This window comes from Phycodurus eques, chromosome 9 (assembly GCF_024500275.1).
Source record: "Phycodurus eques isolate BA_2022a chromosome 9, UOR_Pequ_1.1, whole genome shotgun sequence".
Classification (NCBI taxonomy): Eukaryota; Metazoa; Chordata; class Actinopteri; order Syngnathiformes; family Syngnathidae; genus Phycodurus; species Phycodurus eques.
This window is the reverse complement of record NC_084533.1, coordinates 28,953,120-28,967,508: the sequence shown is the minus strand read 5'-3', so window position 1 is coordinate 28,967,508 and position 14,389 is coordinate 28,953,120. Positions and strand designations below refer to the sequence as shown.

General features: G+C 45.5%; 1 protein-coding gene across 1 annotated transcript in view; it reads left to right on the top strand.

Moving 5' to 3' along the window:
• The window catches only part of LOC133407349 (dedicator of cytokinesis protein 2-like), an 87,578-nt gene extending 74,216 nt beyond the window's left edge, over positions 1–13,362 (top strand). The window contains exons 34-51 of the mRNA XM_061685137.1: positions 342–498; positions 2,836–2,876; positions 4,556–4,646; positions 5,993–6,100; positions 6,491–6,580; positions 6,859–6,963; positions 7,323–7,464; positions 8,303–8,384; positions 8,482–8,566; positions 8,943–9,029; positions 9,189–9,365; positions 10,393–10,476; positions 10,708–10,845; positions 10,991–11,118; positions 11,400–11,577; positions 11,654–11,759; positions 11,825–11,976; positions 12,653–13,362. Of these exons, the coding sequence (XP_061541121.1) occupies positions 342–498; positions 2,836–2,876; positions 4,556–4,646; positions 5,993–6,100; positions 6,491–6,580; positions 6,859–6,963; positions 7,323–7,464; positions 8,303–8,384; positions 8,482–8,566; positions 8,943–9,029; positions 9,189–9,365; positions 10,393–10,476; positions 10,708–10,845; positions 10,991–11,118; positions 11,400–11,577; positions 11,654–11,759; positions 11,825–11,976; positions 12,653–12,715 (2,014 nt within the window). The 3' untranslated portion in view covers positions 12,716–13,362. The remainder of the gene's footprint in view (positions 1–341; positions 499–2,835; positions 2,877–4,555; positions 4,647–5,992; positions 6,101–6,490; positions 6,581–6,858; positions 6,964–7,322; positions 7,465–8,302; positions 8,385–8,481; positions 8,567–8,942; positions 9,030–9,188; positions 9,366–10,392; positions 10,477–10,707; positions 10,846–10,990; positions 11,119–11,399; positions 11,578–11,653; positions 11,760–11,824; positions 11,977–12,652) is intronic.
• The last annotated feature ends 1,027 nt before the right edge of the window (positions 13,363–14,389 follow it).

Here is a 14,389-nt window from a genome sequence, read left to right as displayed (position 1 = left end):
TGCCTGACTGTTAAAGCTCGGAATCGGAAGTAATTTCGTTTTTTTGGTTTAGAAATGTGGCGTGGCAGCACACTGCAGCTCTTGTCAGGATGAAGTAAGTAGTAGTCTACGCTGCTGTTCGATTTGTTATGATTTTGAATCCGAAAACTGGGTTTTGGTTTGGGTTTTGGGTTTTTTCAGCAGACTCAGATGCCAATTTGAGTCACCACCGACTCGTGAGCAGCCCAACTTAGTGAATTCCCCAAATTCTGCTGTTAGACTGATGTTTTTTTCTTGTTGCTGATGTTTAAGGAGATAACGTTTGACAAAATCTTTTCAACTTTTGACAACTTTTGTGCCAGACTGCTGGACTGTGCAGCAGAGAAGCCCATGCTGAGACCTCAGGTGCAGCACTTTGTCGCCTTGGTGAAGGGACTCCTCATCCGTCTCCTGGATTATCGGACCGTGATGAGGGACGAGAGCCGCAACAACCGCATGAGCTGCACTGTCAACCTCCTCGTAAGTCCCTTTCTTCACAGTTGTGCAGCCGGGCTTGTTGTCCTCTTCAGGTTCTCTGGTCCTCAACGACAGGTTGGTGCAACAAAATGTTGAAAGATAGCGCACCTTTCTAAAAATAGAAATGTCAAAAAAAAAAGGTTCATGTTACGAGATATCACTTTTGAAAATTCCTTGCTTTTTTTAATTAAAAAAAAGAAAAACTGTCATTGTATAAAATAAAATTGGAGATCAAAATCTATCACTATTTTTGAAACACCAAATTGAGATTTAGGCTGCCCCCCCGAATATGTTTAACTGCTTGGGAAATTTTGATTCTTAAATGGGTTTTAGCATGTGTCTGAAGCAAAAGGTGAAAGGTCTCTTCCTTCCATTTTTCTGTATGTGGCCCTCGCTGGAAAACGTTTGGAAATCCCTTTTTCTGCCGTACCTATACTATAAATATTGCAGTCATAGTGTTCATAATTTGAAGCCTTTTATATGCCTTTTTTCTTTTTTACTGTACCCTATACTCCATTTTTGTAAGTAAAATGGATGCGTTTTTTCACAAGGTAGCGATAAATAGCAGCCTGTCAGCTATTCCCTTTGTTCATTTGCTCATCTTTTTTAGTGAATTCTTATCAGCCCACCCTCGGGCTGACATCATTTCCAAAGTACACGCACAATCGCATTCCCCTGCTGCATGCAGATGGCGTTGAAAACAAACATGGCCACGCAAACACAAAGCTAAAATGTGTTCTCATGCTCGGCTAGTGTGCTTTTTATGCCCCCGGGTGCTCACCGCAGACGTCACAGTTGTGCCGGTTAGGTTTTGTTACCAGCTCCCGCGTCGGTGCATCGTCACGTCGTGAGAGGTTTTGACTCACTCGGCTACGAGGCACCGTGAAGCACACGACGACCTTCGTATAGAGGAAGGAGGGTCCTCCGGCGGGATGCCGGCGCGCTGATGTTATTCTGCAGCGACGGTGTGGGTGACCTTTGCCAGGAAGAGAACATAGTGGAAAAACTCGCAGTGGAGTAGCTTTTCCCCTCGGTGCCTGTGTGCGTTTACACTCACTTGTTGTAGGCTACACCTGCAGAATCTAATGAGATCCAAAACAAGAAGTGTATGAATAAGTCTCGCTTTTTAAAAAGATGTAAACATTACGATGCAACGGATTCATAGCTGCCCGTTTGCTGCCGCCGTTGCTGACATTTAGCACAGCTTTCTGTTTTATTGGGATCTCAGGGAAATGTTCTCCTACCGAGTTCTTGAGTATTTATGAGGCATTGTGACATTTAGTCGGTGCCATTCAAATTTACGTTTTACAGCTCAACATGATTCATAACTGAGTAAAAATGCATAAAGATTTGTCGGAACCGTTGTTTTTCATACATTTTCAGTGGTTTTTGAAAACTAGAATTGGGCGCAGAAGTCAAAATGTTCTCAATTTAAATGGGGTCAAAATTACACATGATGGTATGTGCATATATAATTATATTCTATAATGTATTATTAACTCGACAAGGCCAAGCCAGATGAACTTGTTAGTGATCATGATTGCTTTCAAAATCGTCACCTTCGATTCGACTGTGATTTGCAGCCGCCCGCACGGACGGACGGGCAAAACAAATGACAAAAATGTTCATGAACCGACAAGACAGAGACTGAAGCGACATGTATTTGGCAAATATATATATATATATATTTTTTTTTTATGGAAAAGCATACTCATGTTAGGCTTCTGGGATGCCCTTCCCAAAGCCCTGACCTCAACCCTATTAAACACCCAAAAGAGCCACATTCAACAAATAGAAATTAATTGAAAATGTGGCCAATGTAGAAATAATTTCGGGCTTAATGCTACATACAAAGTAGATACAATATATATACATATATATAAATAAAGGGAGAGTACAGTTGGTTGTTATCACACATTTGTGGCAGCAATATGTTTATTATTGTGTTTGCAGTTTTATATTTTGGTAAGTTATCTTGCAACATGAGTGAGCCAGAATATTGGGCACACCTCTGCATGACCACCTGTGCATTTCTACGCCACCACAAACAAACCACCGAAATGTGACATATTTGTCAATTCAAACGGGTCGTGCATGAGATGGTGCAGGCGTACCTAATGGAGCGGCTGCTGACTCCACATTGCGGCTTGTCTGACGGTTCATATTGCACCACACTTTCCTGTTTCCTGTTGAAGTCATTAAGCATTGCTAACCTAAGACACCAAATAGTCATGCAACATGACAACGTACTCAAACAAATACAGTACCTATACTGAATACTGATTCTAATCATGTTTACAATTAACATTATCACCGACAATTCTTGTTTTGCCTTTGCAGAATTTCTACAAGGACATCAATCGCGAAGGAATGTATATCAGGTATGTACATGATGGGTCTGACATTGTGCATTTGTGTCATTGTGCGTGTGTGTGTGTGTGTGTGCGTGTGTTAGTGTGAGGCTCCATAATCTCACAAGGGATTATAAACATCCCGCAGAATTAATGTCACAATCCACTGGATCAGCACTTGGTCTGACTGAGAGGGAGCGGCTATGAGAACCAAGGTCCCGGTGGGTGGGAAGTGGAAGACGGGATCATAGCACAAGGGGAGATGATCCATTTTGTTAGATCGCTTTGTGCATTTCTGCTGATAGAAGAAGAAGAACAATCCCCTTTTATTGTCATCAGCATGCATGCATGCATGCATGCACACGAAATTTGTTCTCTGCATTTAACCCATCACAGTGAACACATACACATGCTAGCGGAACACACTGGAGCAGGGGGCGGCCGAAACGCCCGGGGAGCATTTCGTGGGTATCGGCGTCTTGCTCAAACGGGAGTCCGGGGGATGTTGGCGGATGGTCCGGTCGGGGTCTGGAACCCAGGTCCCCCACGGTGGCAGGCGATGATCACGGCCGCCCGGCTGATGCTTTATACTGTGCATCCAATCGCTTTGTATTTGCGGACGTGAGCGCCACTCCCAAGCGGATCATCTGCATCGTTGGGTTCCGTCTGCCTGGCCTGCTTTCTAGTCAATGAAAGGTTGGTATTTAGGTTGTTATTCCAAATGGACCGCACACTCACAGGCCACAAGATTAGGTACACCTGCACCATCTCATCGGAGTCTTTCCCGACATTTACATTCGTAAACACTCACGGCGCACCACCAAACAAACAAACACAAGTACACAAACTGAAATTGTGACGATCTTCTCAATGTGAAATCGGGTCCTGTTCAATTGAACACAAAGCTGATGATGCTGCATACTGACTGGCAGGAAGCCATGATTTATATTCTGTTGTATGAATGGCAACAGATGGATGGATACACAGGTTTGTTGTACCTGCTGCCATCTCATGGAAAAGCATTTACCGGGAATGTCATTCCACATCGCGGGCCGGCATAGATGAACAAAGATGTCTTTTTTTTTTTTCTTTTTTCCATTGATAAGTAATCATTTTGGACAAATTAGGGGAAATTGGATTTTTGATTTTAAAGCAGCTTGAAGCCATAGTTTGTTTGTGTATTGCAAAGAGTTTTCCCTGTGGTGGCCTCTGGCCATGTGGCAACGTGTGGTCTCTAGGCAGAGGGAGATGGCTCGCCGACTCTGGAATCCAAGACCAAAATCAATCAGAATACGAGGTTTAACCTATTTAAGCCTTAGTTCCGAAGGTAAGTACTTGAATTGAGCTCCATTCATGGTTTATGGTCAAATTGGGCACATCTGCCACGCAGTTCTGATGTGAATTCGGATTCGGGCTCAATCTACCTGTACTGTGTGCGTTTCCATGTTCTCCGGCGCACTTGCTCGGGTTTTAATCGGGCTTCGTCCCACCTTCCGGAAGCATGCATGTTAAGTGTACTGCAAACTCCAAATTGGGTGCTTGTTGGTCTTCACCATATGTGGCTAATTGCAATTGGCTGGCAGGCAGAAATTGCTGCAAATGACAGACGAACATCAGGTGGTCCAACAGTGTCATCTAGTGGAATGATACATGACTCACATGTTGTTTGGACTTGACCTCTGCACGCGTTGGTGTTTGTGTGTGCTCAGGTATCTTTACAAGTTGCGGGACCTTCACCTGGAGGACGAAAACTACACGGAGGCGGCGTACACGCTGCTGCTGCACTCGCGCCTGCTCAAGGTAGCGAGGGCACATAAAGTGGAATTGAGTCCGTAACATTTATAGCTCGTCCTGCTCTCTAATCACGTCTGCAGCCTGCCTCGAATGTGAGCGTTACAAAAGAGCAGATAACGCTCGTTACATAGTCCACCTGGCCTCTGAAAGATAAAACGCTGTGGCTCGTTTATTGCGCCACACTGGCCGCTAGGGCTACATCGCTACACAGAAAAAAATAAATACTTCAGAGAACACAAAATGGAAGTTGTCTGTCACATTTAAAGTTGAACAGAACTCTTTGTCGTGTTTTCTTTCTAAATACATGACGTATGTTTGAAGGTAAGTGCTGAAAATGTGTGGAAAGACTGAGAACAATTGAGAAATAGCTGCAAACTCTTAGGCACCATCTCTTTTGGCCGGATGTTTCGTTTTAGCCCCGTGACGAAATCAGCCCGGGGCGTATACGTCCAGCGACTAGCCAGAGTGCCGTCTCGGGCTAGTCGCTGGACTTGCGAGATACCAAGTAATAATAGCTTGGTCTATTTCTAGCTACTTTAACAAAGAAAGCTCTAACTACGCAATTGTGCAGTTACCCATCAAGCTCTGCCTACAACCTGAAAAATGTTGTGTTATTTGGGCGAGTGTGGTGACCAACGCACAGCGAGCCCAAGACGACTCGGACGGCTCCGCTGCCAAGGGGCCTGCTACTAGCGGCGAGGCTACCACACATTAGTCGCCGGCGGGCTCGCGGGTCGGCGGGCGACCTCCGTTGGGTAGCGTCACGCGCCGTGCGTACATCCGCGCAACAAAGACACTTAAGAGAATGTTAACTGTTCATTACGTTCACTAGCCTGCGAGATAACGAGCGAAGGAGCGAAACAGTTGTCATTTAAAACATCAGCTCCGAGATGTTGTGTGTTAGTCCGCAATTCACACACGCGGGAAAGTTAACTGTTTATTAAGCATAACCTCCGTGGCACACGTTTTTCAGCCAGTAGTAGAAGTAGTATTTGATTGACAGGTGAAAGGCTGTCTCCAGCGCCTTCAGCGGACACGCCCGCACAGTCCTGCAATTCCAGGGCGGGCCTTCATTTTCAGGATTTAAGAGGCTTATTTTTTTTTTATTCAGAAAACACTTTCAACTATACACACATACAGTATATCCCATTATATATATATATACACACACACACACGCACATATGCATACCATTTCCCTTTTGTATGATTAAAACTCAAGAGAAAATGTAAACAGAAATGGAAGAAATCAATCTTCAAAACCGAAAAAAAAAGTCACATTTGCAAGGCTCCCCTTCGTTCGTCCATGACGTGTGTTCTTGTCTCGTCTCTCCGCTGTCTTTTCCCCGCCAGTGGTCAGATGACTTGTGCAGCCACTTTGAGTTCCCAGGCTCCCAAACGCAGCGGCAGCTCAAAGAAAAGCTTTCCGACACCATCATCGACTACTTTGACATGGGCAAGGTCTGCGTTGTCTCATTGCACGTCTGCAAGTTCTATCTTGATTTAAAGAGGCTATGCTAATAAATCATCTTAAATTGTCTCAAATCAATAGTTTGGGAAATAGTTGAAATTGTATTTTGAAAAAGTTAATACACGACACTAGCTGTGATAATATAATGCAAAGTTTTATAACCAATTTCCCATGTGCTGGTGACACTTTCATTTTCATTTTCCACTGAGTCCTTTATATTCTCTCAAACAGTGATTGAGTCCCTTCACTCTTCAGAGATTTCCATAAAACGAATGACCTGAAGGCCATCTGGTGGCTGTTTGTCACCAGATGGTGTAATAAAGGACGCTGCTGTCTTTTTTTTAATTTCTTATCTCGTGTGTGTGTGTGTGTGTGTTTAGATGTGGGAAGAGGCCATCTCTTTGTGCAAGGAACTTGCCGATCAGTATGAGAATGAGATCTTTGACTACGAGCTGCTCAGCAAGAGACTGGTAATGTGTGCCGTTTTGCAGCGGAACGTCAAGTCAACAAAAGATTTTGAAGAAATATTCATAAATAAACACTCATTGCCTTCCACGACTCCTGCAGTCGCTCTCTCGCTAACGTAGAAATGACCTTGGACGGGTTGCACTTCATTTTTTTCACCTTCCAATTGCCTGCATTCTGCTGAGTGCGGCTTTGTGAGCGGATAAAAACGGGGGGGGGAGTGCCCGTGCAACCTCTGCGCACGGACGCAGATGGAGAGGCATTCATCTTTCTCTTTGTGCAGGAGAAACAAGCAAAGTTCTACGAGAACATTATGAAGATTCTGAGGCCCAAACCGGATTACTTTGCAGTGGGCTATTATGGGCAAGGCTACCCGCCGTTCCTCAGGGTGGGTATTCGTGTTGTGGAGTAACACCGGCCCACTACATTGGGACAGTAAAAACAGCTGTGGACTTAATGCAGCAGGTCAATATTGTAGACTATAAAAAACTTGATTCGTACACTTCGGAAAGAAGAAAATGCCGCCTGATAGGATTGAACGTTTTACAATTCCAATTTTGAGTAGATTGCTTGATCTCGTGCTGCGCCAAGGAATAGGACAAATTCAATTTCAGCTTTTACCGGAGGAGGGTTGAACGTAAAAGGCCGGGCGGAAAAACGCTAAAGAGCCAAATCAAGATGGTCAAAATAAAAACAATCAACAATGCAGAGCAAATGCGAAGCTTACAGCAGTTTATGATCCAACAGAACAAGGTGTTCATCCACCGTGGTAAAGAATACGAGCGCAGAGAGGATTTCCAAAACCAGCTGATGGGCCAGTTCCCCAGCGCCGTGCGCCTCAACACCACCGCCGAGCCAGGGGACGACATCTGCAACTCTTCCCTCCAGTGTATCCTCGCAGCACATTACACCAATGGACGGATTTGGCGCGCTGATTACAAATGCGTTGCATGTGTCTTACTTCGTCGCTTACAGGCGGAATCCTTTACATCTCCAAAATCACTACTTATCGGGAAATGAAAAAACAACAACAACAACGCCATCTTGCTCGAGTTACCAGGCACCGCGTCGTTCAAGTTGGTGTTATAACTTACATTCATACAGTATTGCGCAACGACATCAACCCTAACTCCCGATCAGACAAAAAAGCCTTTTAATATGTTACAAAAGCAACCAACTCGCTTTTTCAAAGGTCTGCAACAAATTCAACTGATGAGGCGACACAGCACAGCAGCGTAATAGGCAAAAGTCAAACTTACCTTGGTGGCCGACCATGTTCCGTTTGCGCTGAAGCTATCCGTTTTTAACAAAGCAGGCTTACTTCATTGTGTCTAACATACTTTTCGCTCGTTATTGTTTAAAAAAAAAAGAAAAAGCATCCAAACTTTGAATCTTGAGGTGACATAATGCCGCACAGCTCCCGCAGAGCGAGGAGAGGCAGAGTTGTACGACACTTAATTCCTGCGTCCAAGATTCTTAATGGATGTCAACGTATTAGTAATGCATGGAGAAATAATAGACTGTGTGGGGACAGGCCAATTGTGTCGATTTACTTCAAAAACAAAAACAAAACAAAAAACATCTGGACGTAAAAGGTTTCCACCCGCCAGCGCCGATATGCAGGACATGCAGCGGTTTCATGTGACGTACAAAACGGCGGTTCATTTTCCAGACTTTTGCGGCCCATCTTGCTATTGACTTGTGAAATTCTCAGTGATTTGCAACAGATATTCAGTGTTTCACCGTGCGGCCTGTCCTCGAAATCCCTCCTCGCCTGAAGAATAAGCCGGTCCCGGACCAGATCATCAAGTCAGTGCTGTTTGAAGAGGGGAAAGTGTGCAGTGAGCCAAGACTGGAAAAGAGTTTGGAATTTCAATGACACTGACCTTTGTTTGACTGCGTCTAGCTTCTACAAGTCCAACTACGTGCAGCGTTTTCATTATTCCAGACCTGTGAAGAAAGGACCGCTGGACCCAAGCAATGAGTTCGCCGTGAGTCCATTGTTTTAATCATTATCGGCACTCTGATATGATACATTCCCAGTCAATGTAATCATAGAAACGCTCCATCATAATTACACTGACTGCACAATGTTATGAGATCTGATGCAATTGCTTTATCTGGAATATTCCCTGAAGATGTTACGTTTTGATTGACATTGTCAGAGAGATAGTAGTTATGGTTTGGTATTTGTAGTTTGTATTTTTTTATTGAGCAGTGAGCTGAGCTGTATGATCTCGTAGTGGCAGAGTTTTTGATAAAGCTCTTGGGTTCGATGTCATAAGTGGAAGTGCAACTGTCGGGTAGATACGGAATGCATTCTTTGACCTTCCGCGCTAATCACACATAATTGCTCTTCCGCTAAAGTCCATGTGGATCGAGCGTACAACCTTCACCACGGTGTACAAGTTGCCGGGAATCCTGCGCTGGTTCGAAGCTACCGACGTAAAACACGTAAGTCGTACGGTTGCCCCAACCTCCGAGATGTGACGTATTGTTTTTTTGCGTATTTTCGTTCGTCAAAAGCCGACATTCTCCCACGCCGCTCCGTTCCCTGTCACGATGTGTCTTTTGCGTCTTCCATCCTCTCGACTCGGGTCACCGCATCTTCAGACGACTTTGTCCCCTTTGGAGAACGCCATTGAAACCATGGAGTTCACCAATGAGAAGATTCTGGCCATGATCAACCAGTACCAGGCCGACTGGAGCCTTCCCATCAACCCCCTCTCCATGCTGCTCAACGGTATCGTGGACCCGGCAGTCATGGGAGGCTTTGCCAAATATGAAAAGGTGAGTAAATTAGCCTTTGCGCAGCAGAAGTAGGCCTGAAAGGAGACATGTCGTTAGCCGATTTGCCCCTCAATCATTTGGGGGGAAGTTTGGGGAAAACAAGAAAAAACGAAAAAAGTTCCGTCCCCTCAATTCAACCGGAGCGACCGCGACCTGGATGACTGACATTGAGAAAAATACACAACATCGAGCAAGCGCATTAGCATTTTTCATTGAGCCGCTTAAAGATGACATGGGCAATTATGCTATGAGGCAGATGCTATTGTGCTTTTTTTTTCTTTCATCATGGAGATGAAGAATTTTCACAAACACTTTCCAGCTGTCTGAATAAAAGGTCTCGGTAATTCTTAAGTCAAACTACACGGGATTAAGAGTTTGAAGACACTTCAGATCCGCTTGTGACAAGAAGCAAATATTAGTCACGCAGTATCTTTGTGAAGAGACCCTACTTTGATATTGAGTTTCATTGTGTCCACTATCTATTGTTGCTTCATATTTGTTTGGTTTTGTCCAACTGCGACCGATTTTCATGAGGCCTACTTTTTTTTGTCAACGCCATGTACGACGCTTGAAAGAAAAAAAGCGCAAAAATATACATTTTTACACGTGAACGGCGACTCCCGGTTAGCTCCCTTGTCGCGATTGTACGACGTTTTCCGCAACCGTATTTTTGTCCTCGCCATCCACTCGTGGAAGGCGACCAAATTGAGCATCGCTTTCGGCACAGAGATCAAAACCTATAGTATTTACCTATAGTTTACATATCTGTGCCTGCCCTCTTTTTCCCATTTTGTTTTGCAATCGAGTTGTACAGGTTATAGGTGACATTCATTATGGAAAAAAACGTTTTGAAACGATGTCTCTTGGTCTCATTTGGTTATATCGCAGAAATCTTCGTGATGGCCTTCGAACGGGGCCGTGTCGGCTTTTTCTACCCACCGTCCGTATACAGTCTAATATGATTCATTGTTATGATAACGTAACTGTGTATGAAACCCATCCCATGTTTGAGTTGTCTCGCTGTCAGGCCTTCTTTACAGAAGAGTACACTCAGCAGCACCCGGACGACCAAGAGAAACTGCTGCGTCTTAAAGACCTCATCGCGTGGCAGGTACCAAACAAAAATTACATTTCAGCTCATCGAAATGTCGAAAACAAAGAAACGTTTCCAATTGCGGCCTCTTTGAATTTGCGTACACCGTTGAAAGTTTTCTCTTTCTTACCCTAATTAGATTGAGAAGACACCGTGCCAGATTGCGAAAGGCTCAATCTACTTGCTGCCCCGGCCTCAAATCCATGACCGTTTTCATTGTCCTCCACTTTTGAATCTTTGTGTCTATAGATCCCATTGCTGGGCGGAGGCATTTCACTCCATGGGAAAAGAGTCTCCGATGCCCTGCGTCCCTTTCACGAGCGCATGGAGGAATGCTTCAAGCAGTTGAAAAAGAAAGTGGAGAAGGAGTATGGCGTCAGAGAGCTGGTAAGAAAGAACTTGGCAATGTCGCACGCATTCCCACTCTGCCCGCCGATTGGCTGGCGGCCAGTCCGGGGCGGACGCCCGCGACCGCAGGACGGCGAGCGATGCAGAAAAGGGATGCGCATTACTCAACTGTTTGTCTCTCCAGTTGGACTTGGACGACAGGACGACGACTCGACCTTGCTCCGTGCTGCGATCCGTCCGTCATTCCGTCATCTCCATTTCCTCACTGCAAGGCTCTGAATGTGCGACGCCGACCAAGCTCTCCGTTGACAGGTAGTGAAAAGAAATCATCAATACAAGGCGGACCGTTGACCTTTCTCATCACGTTTGGTTCCGTTGAAGTGCTTGTCGAGTATGCGCATTTATGCGTGTGCGTCGCCCGCCCGGAAATGATGTTCAGAGCTACCTGAAGCGCAAAATCCTCTGAAATAGGACGCGCCGCAACACTTTTTTGCCGCGCGCCAACCGACAGTGCGCGCGGTCTCTTCGTGAACACGCAATGCGTTGCCCACTTTTTGGGGGAAGACCCGAAATCTTCCTTTTGCGCTTTGCAGGGACTTCCCCTCCGAGTCGTGCGTCGGCAGCCTCGGCGCCAGCACGCGGGACGACGACCTTATGACCGTGGGCGACTCCGAGGTCAAACTGAGGAAGAGTAAGAAGAAGAGGAAGAGGAGTAGCATGATCTTCATCACGGAGGAGCGAGAGCAGGCCAACACTCTGGACTGCAAACGGGTGAGTGTTGCGCATCGCCGTCGGCGCGCCGAGCGACCGACGATGCGGGCGTTTCACGGTCGTCTTTGTCGCCAAGCTGTCCAAGAAGCAGGAGTTCCGGAGTGACACCAACTTGTCAGACCCCAATAACGGAAACGCACGGCTGAGCGGCGCCAACTCCAGGTCTCTGCCCGCCATTACAGGTATGGAACGGGTTTCGTGAGGAAAGCGGCATTCGTGCGACATATCATATCGTAACGTATCGCAGGTTTGTCTGTGGCGGCGGCGGCGGGCGGGGCGGACGAGGCCGAGACCGCCCGAGCCAGGAGAGACAGCAAGTCCGTGTCCCTCTGCGTCACCTCGGACCGAACGGCGGACAGACGCTCCAAAGGCGTCATCGCCCTCTTCTTCAAGTCCAAGGTAGACCGAGGCCGCCACGTCCGCAAGAATCCCAATATCGGATCGGCTTGCTGAACCTTTGGGTGGTGTTTTTTAACGACGGCTCCGGTGGACTCACCGCATCATCCAGTCCGGGAAATATACGTCACCGATAGAAACATTGCTCATTTCCCTCTGTTAGATTATATTTGTTAATCAAAGGTCAGATTTCATGAAGATATTTAGTCACCGTTTGTTGATAATAAACCTCGTGCACTTCGCCGTGAAGCAGCGGAAGTGCGTGATTTCGCCCAGAAGAAATCAATGCAATGCAACTCGCTGTCATGTACTCCGATATTTGCCTGGCCGATTTTCAATCTCATATCACGCTCTTGAAAATATGGCCAAAACACAGATATTAATAAGGCGCTTGCTCTCCGAGTACACACACACAAAAAAGCCCTGCATACTGTATAGATTTATAGAAATAGACAACCTCTTACAGGACTGTGCTACATACAGTATGATAATCATCATGATGTTTTGTAAATGCTTACTTACTACACTGAACATGATGTTTAAGACAAAACGGTAGCTCAATACATTTGATCTAACACCGGACTGTATTGTGTCAGATGACATCCTAATGTACCAAAACAGTACATCACATCAATCTATAAATGTATGTTGATTCTTTTCAATGCGTTTCTTTTCCCAGAGCTCCAAGGCCGACGATGCCACGACCAGCGATGCGGCCAAAGACGGCGGCAATCATTTCTGACGCCTGTTCGTTATTCCGACCTGAGAGTTGCGCTTTCACTCACGCGGCCGCTGAATGCGCCTTCAGTTTTTCCCTGGAGTGATGTCACCTCAGAGGAACACAATGCGGCCGTCAATAAGCGCCACGTTTGAAGGATGACCTTTAACGATCGCTCGGAAAGCGAAATGCCATCTCGGAGCTCTCCATTCAGTTTGGATGGAAAACACCTCACTGCGATGCTCGATTAACGAAAACACCAAAAACAAACGATCGTACGGCTTTCGGTACGGTTGCGGAAATAATGATCCGGCACTTCGCAAAGGTTGCCGTGTCTCTCTACGGACACTGAGCAGCAAAATCCGCCACTGAAATGTGACACTTCCCAGTCGCTCCTTGTTATTCTGCAGACACATCCACATTCTGTATTTTTCTCAAACGGGTCGAAAAAGACGATTTTGTTGCTCTACAAAGAAGTCTTTTGTTTTTGTATAAGTTTGATTTACGGCTCTGAGATAATAAGTCCGTCATACACAATACGTTCACTTTGTGGTGTCGTCTCAGTCCAAAATCTTTCCGGCTTTTTGTTTTTATCCAAAGCACGTAACTATTTACTTGGTCGCGGAGTTTTTCCAAATAAAAGCACAAGAAAAGGTTTGTTGTTTTTTCAATTGGCTTTAATGATTTCCAAACGTCGAATGATATCTCCTTTCGTCCAACCGTCATTTTATTATTTCGATGATAAAACAAGGGGATAACTTCAAATGACATATTTTCCCTTATTTTATGACAAGTGCAACAATGTGGTGCTGTGACTCGGCACACGCCGAAACTGCACACAGAACAGCTTTTCCCAAATGTGTTCGGGAGATTTTCCTTGTGTTTTTGCTGAATTTTGAAACCAAGGTTGAACTTTTGGACCGTAATACCAAAAGGAATTTGGAATAGCAGGAAAAGGGCAAACTTGTTTTATATCTCATTTACCTGAATGTGGTTTTGTGCGCGTGCGTGTGTGTGTGGGGGGGGGGGGGGGGTGAAACATTTTGAAGTTGGAATGAGGAAGCAGTGTGAATACTCAAGAGCCTTCATTCACACGTTTTTCTGCACCCAAAATGTTTTTATAGTAATTGGATTTTTGGACATTCTCAAGAAGTGGGTGTAGGTAATAATAATCATCATCATCATCATCATCATCATCATAATAATAGCCTATGCATGTTTTAGTGCCGGAGAAATTCCTCTTCAGCATTCACACAATGAATTGTCATCTTAGGACGGACAGAAGAGCTACGTTCTGCTCTCGACAATCACAATGAATGGAATTATGCGCAAGTGATGGAAAACTAATAAGGCCTTAAGATGGCCCCGTGATACTCGAATGAAGTTGCAAGCTCCTTTGCAGACAGTTTGAATTCAAGTCAAATGGCAAGTGCGTATTCGCCATGACTGCGACGAGGCAACGTGTCGCGACATGTCAATAAAGTTCAAGTTTCCTTTCAGCGGATTTGCAGCCGTTCACATCGTCCACTAGAGAGCAGTCGATGACTCGTAATTCACCATTCCCTTTGTGCCCGACAGAGGGCAGTGTTGCAATGTTTCTCTTGTCATCAGTGGCCGGAGGTCGCTCAGGTGTCGCTGCTGATTTACTGGCACGAGTCCACCGATGTTGCCTCACCAGACGCGAGTAATCCGCCGCCC